The sequence below is a fragment of the Littorina saxatilis genome, linkage group LG15, assembly GCF_037325665.1.
Source record: "Littorina saxatilis isolate snail1 linkage group LG15, US_GU_Lsax_2.0, whole genome shotgun sequence".
NCBI lineage: Eukaryota > Metazoa > Mollusca > Gastropoda > Littorinimorpha > Littorinidae > Littorina > Littorina saxatilis.
In genome coordinates this window covers 7,632,845-7,637,844 of record NC_090259.1, presented here as the reverse complement: position 1 = coordinate 7,637,844, position 5,000 = coordinate 7,632,845, and the positions used below count along the sequence as shown (strand labels likewise).

General features: G+C 44.6%; 1 protein-coding gene across 1 annotated transcript in view; it reads left to right on the top strand.

Moving 5' to 3' along the window:
- LOC138948388 (serine/threonine-protein kinase TNNI3K-like) overlaps positions 1–5,000 on the top strand; it is a 37,884-nt gene that overhangs the window by 17,545 nt on the left and 15,339 nt on the right. The window contains exons 12-14 of the mRNA XM_070319918.1: positions 829–969; positions 1,498–1,648; positions 4,265–4,391. Of these exons, the coding sequence (XP_070176019.1) occupies positions 829–969; positions 1,498–1,648; positions 4,265–4,391 (419 nt within the window). The remainder of the gene's footprint in view (positions 1–828; positions 970–1,497; positions 1,649–4,264; positions 4,392–5,000) is intronic.

Genomic DNA, 5,000 nt, shown 5'->3' with positions numbered 1-5,000 from the left:
CCCGATCAGGTCACCAAAACAAAAACTACTTTTTATCTCCATTAATACTAAGAGAGAAAAAGATGTTATGAAGTCTACCTTGGCTAGATGGGTTTCCACTCTGGTAAAATAGGCTTACAAGTGGTGGCAAGAAAAAGGGGGGGGGGGGGGGGGCAGTCAGTCCTTCCTCTACGATCAGCTCGGACTCACGAAGTCAGGGCATGGGCCTCTTCCTTGGCTGTCTTAAAGTCTGGAAGACTTGAAGAAGTCTTGAATGCAGCCTACTGGACATCAGAAGATGTCTTTTTAAATTTCTACCTGCGGGACGTATCAAGTGCTCGACAGAACGGAACTTTCGGCGTGCCAGCTATGGTAGCGGCAGGTCAGATACTCACAAGATGTTAACTGTGAGTACATTTTCCCACCACCTAAATTAGCAATCTGCTATCTATGTGAGTTGGGTAAGAATATGTAATTTAATATAAAGTTTCAAAAATAAACTTTGATTTAATTAATATACTTACCAACTCACATATTGAATTCCCTCCCAGCCTGCCCCGCAAATTGTTTGAAGGGGTATATGGTTCAGGACGGAATGAGTGTCACCGGTATACATCCTGCGCATGCGTAGTACACCGGTAGGGGAGATAACCACCACGGACCATGCCTTATATGGCATGTGGTTTTTGTTTTTGAGTTATCTCCCCATGTTACCATGTAAGAATGCTTCAGTGTCTTAGCAACCAAACGAAGTTATTGCTATCAATGTGAGTTGGTAAGTATATTAATTAAATCAAAGTTTATTTTTGAAACTTTATAATCAAGTGACCGATACATAACTGTGTGCAGGCCATGACGCCATCGTGGTGTTCATGAAGCACCACAAGCGACCGTCAGACGAGTCGGCCTGCAGCGACTACTCGGGGAGTCTGGACGGGTCGTACGTCTCGGTGCCGTCACCCCTGGGCAAGCTGCGCAGCATGACTAAAGGTAGAAAAACAATCACACCTTTTGTGCAGGCAGATTTGACTTATCTATGTGCTGAAATAATCTTCTTCTTCTTCTTCTTCTTCTGCGTTCGTGGGCTGAAACTCCCACGTACACTCGTGTTTTTGCACGAGTGGAATTTTACGTGTATGACCGTTTTTACCCCGCCATTTAGGCAGCCATACGCCGCTTTCGGAGGAAGCATGCTGGGTATTTTCGTGTTTCTATAACCCACCGAACTCTGACATGGATTACAGGATCTTTTTCGTGCGCACATGGTCTTTTGCTTGCGTGTACACACGAAGGGTGATAAGCCACTAGCAGGTCTGCACATAAGTTGACCTGGGAGATCGGAAAAATCTCCACACTTAACCCACCAGGCGGCCGCGGCCGGGATTCGAACCCTCGACCTTCCGCTTTGGAGGCCGACGTCTTACCACCACGCCACAGCGCCCGTCGAAATAATCAGTGATAGGTCTGCCTCGAACAATTTCACATTAAATCTAACAGAACATGCTGTCATTTTTGCAGAAAAGATAGATGTGCTACAGCTGAGAGCGACCTTGCCCCACCAGTTTCACCTTCAACTCCTTGACCTTGAATTTCATGAGGTCATTGGCACAGGGTCATTTGGCAAGGTCTACAAAGGAACGTGTAAAGGTCGCACAGTAGCCATTAAAAGGTAGTTGCTTCATTCTAAGTTTCTTTTGTTTTGTTATCAGTAACTGTATATGTATCGATTGAACACTGGCTTTCCCTTCTTTTAGCCATGTGATGTAAGAGGCCGACAAAACTTCATATTTAGGCGGCCAGCCGGGACTACAAAATAGTGCATGTTTGTGTTCATTCAGTCATAAAAACTAAAAGGAATTCTAACCAGAATCGATCGATACATAAATGTTATTTGTATTTGTGACCAGAATATGACATGTTATACAGATCTCGACAGTCATTGTTCACCTTGACCGCAAGCGCGGTCTCGGAGGAACACTGACTGTCTCGATCTGTGTAAAATGTAATATTTTGGTCACAAATACAAGTAACGTATAATGTTTATGCGTTGTTCTCTTCTCCTTCTTTTTTGTTTGAGGGAGAGGGGAATATGGGGGATAGATTAGTTTGGTTGGAGAAGGTCTATCTTCAATAAATGTAAGAAAGCTACCGTACTTTTTGGACTATAAGGCGCAACTTTTTTTTTCACACTTGACCCCTGCGGCTTATTGAACGGAAGCGCCTTATGTATGGCTGAAATAAAAATCTCTGGCCAAGTCTCATCTCAGACATCAAAGAGACCGCCTGAGTACCAGTTAAACAACTTGTGATAATGCATGTTTCAGCTACTACCAACTACCCTGGCCAAGTTTCCTCTCAAGACATCAAAGAGACTGCCCCATAGGTTAAACTCGGTCACTGACCCCGGTGCAGGGAGTGTTTCCTCTCAGATATGAAAGGGGACCCACCTCTCATAGATAAAACTGGGTCATTGACCCCGGGGAAGAAGGTCTGTGTCTGTTAACAAGGCCACCCAGCTATCACAATGGACCTGCCTTTGATCTCACCCTACACCAGTGTTTCCTCTCAGACATGAATGGAGACCGACCCTCTCTTCTTCTTCTTCTTCTGCGTTCGTGGGCTGAAACTCCCACGTACACTCGTGTTTTTTGCACGAGTGGAATTTTACGTGTATGACCGTTTTTTACCCCGCCATTTAGGCAGCGATACGCCGTTTTCGGAGGAAGCATGCTGGGTATTTTTGTGTTTCTATAACCCACCGAACTCTGACATGGATTACAGGATCTTTTTCGTGCGCACTTGGTCTTGTGCTTGCGTGTACACACGGGGGTGTTCGGACACCGAGGAGAGTCTGCACACAAAGTTGACTCTGAGAAATAAATCTCTCGCTGAACGTGGGGACGAACTCACGCTGACAGCGGCCAACTGGATACAAATCCAGCGCGCTACCGACTGAGCTACATCCCCGCCCTACCGACCCTCTCAAAGATCATAGATAAAACTCTGTCATTGACCCCAGGGAAGAAGGTCAGTGTCTGTAAACAAGGCCACCCAGCTATCACAATGGACCTGCCTTTGATCTCACCGCACACACAGAGCACACATATTTCCACTCTGTATTCTTCCTTTGATGTGCGGCTTATAGACCGGAAGTCCGTCGCGATATAACCTTGAACGGTTGAAAACGACGTTAAACACCAAATAAAGAAAGAAAGAAAGAAAGACCGGAAGCGCCTGATGTGATTTTTTTTCTCAATTTTACCTCAAAAGTGGGGGTTGCGCCCTATATACCGAAGTGCCTTAATGCCTCGGTCTCACATCTACGAATGTCACCCGACTTTAGGTAGTCGGCTGGAAGTCGGAAGAGGTCGGAGAGTTCGTGAGAATTAGCAATTTTGTTTTTGAAAAGTCGGATAGTTCGGAAGGCCCTTCAGACTGTTTTGAAATTTTCAAAACAGTCGGAAGAGCCTCCCGACTCAGACGAATAGAAATTTGTCGGGTGGTTGTCGTAAGCGTGTCGGTTTAGTCGTAAGACGATTCTGATTAGTCGTAACGGTAGTCGGAAGACTCGTAAGGGTGGTCGGATTTGTTGGTAGCATAGTTTCGTTCGGATTAGTTGTAAGGGCAGTCTGATTTAGCTAGTCGGTTTAGTCGTTACACTGGTCGTGAGAGTCGGCTATTGTTCGGAAGTTTTTCAGCCGGGCCTGTCGTAACTGCAGTCGGAATTGTTGTTACTGCAGTCGGAAGTGTCTGGACACATGTCGGATTTGTCGGCCCTAAAGTCGGGTGGTTGTCGTCTGCTTGTCGGCTACATGGTCGGATCAGTCGTAAGGACAGGTCGGGAGTGAAATTTGGAGCCAAATTTGCATCCGACACTTCCGACCTAGCCGACTTAACTATCCCCGACACTTCCGAAAAATCGTATATGTGAGACCGAGGCATATAGTACCCAAAGTACGGTAAATGTAAAAAAAAACATCTTATTTTTTTGTATGTTATTGAGGCTTTAAACTTGTTTAGTTAATACACAAAACCTGATAAGGATTAAATTCAGGATGCATGTATTTATGTTTGTTGTCTTGTTTTGTTTTGTGTAGCCATGTATAAATTGTTAAAAACAAGTGATTGAACAAAATGTTCCACATTTCTAAAAGAAAAGGTTTTGACCAGTATTGAAGCATAACTGTGTGATAGTTATTTCATTTATAGCAATTGACAGTTTCATGAAGATCAATGTTCACAAGAGCCTTTCAGTCACCATTAACAATCCAACGTGTGTGTACAGATACCGTGCCAGCAGTTTTGGCGCCAAGTCGGACGTGGACATGTTTTGTCGTGAGGTGGCCATCCTGGCCAAGCTCAACAGTTCCTACGTCATCAACTTTGTGGGCGCCTCTCTCGACGACCCCAGCGTGAGCTTTAGCATTGTGTTGGTACAGTTGACCCCCCCCCCCCCCCCTTTAAGACCTCCTCCCTCATGAGACTTTACTTTTTCAGATTTTCTGTTGATAACGTCTGTCAATTTACCTCCGTTTTAACACTGTCTATGTTGACCAAGTTTTGTTTAGCCGAGACCAGCTGTGCTGCAGCAGGTCACTCAGAATTGTAGTAACTGTGTAGTAACTGTGTATCAACACGCTGGAATGCAGGCGTTAGATCGACGTTACAGGAAGTGACTGAAGTGACTGTGTGTACGGATATATCCGTACCAGGTCAGATAGAGCCACATGAGTGGGTACGGATATATCTGTACCCGGGAGACGATGAGTTAAGGCTCCCTTTTTTTTTAAGACTTCATTTCTCAGAGTTTTTTAGGTGTTAAAAATGGTTCCACTGTATATTGTTGTATGTGGCAGCAATAATACTAGCTTTATATTGTCAACTTCAAGGAGACAGATTTCTTCTGGCGTTCATGGGCTATAACTTCGAAGTATATATATATATATATATATATGGGTTTTTTTTTTAGAAGGAGTAGGCTATGGCTGCAACAAAAAGTGTTGAGTTTGCTGTCAGTCAGC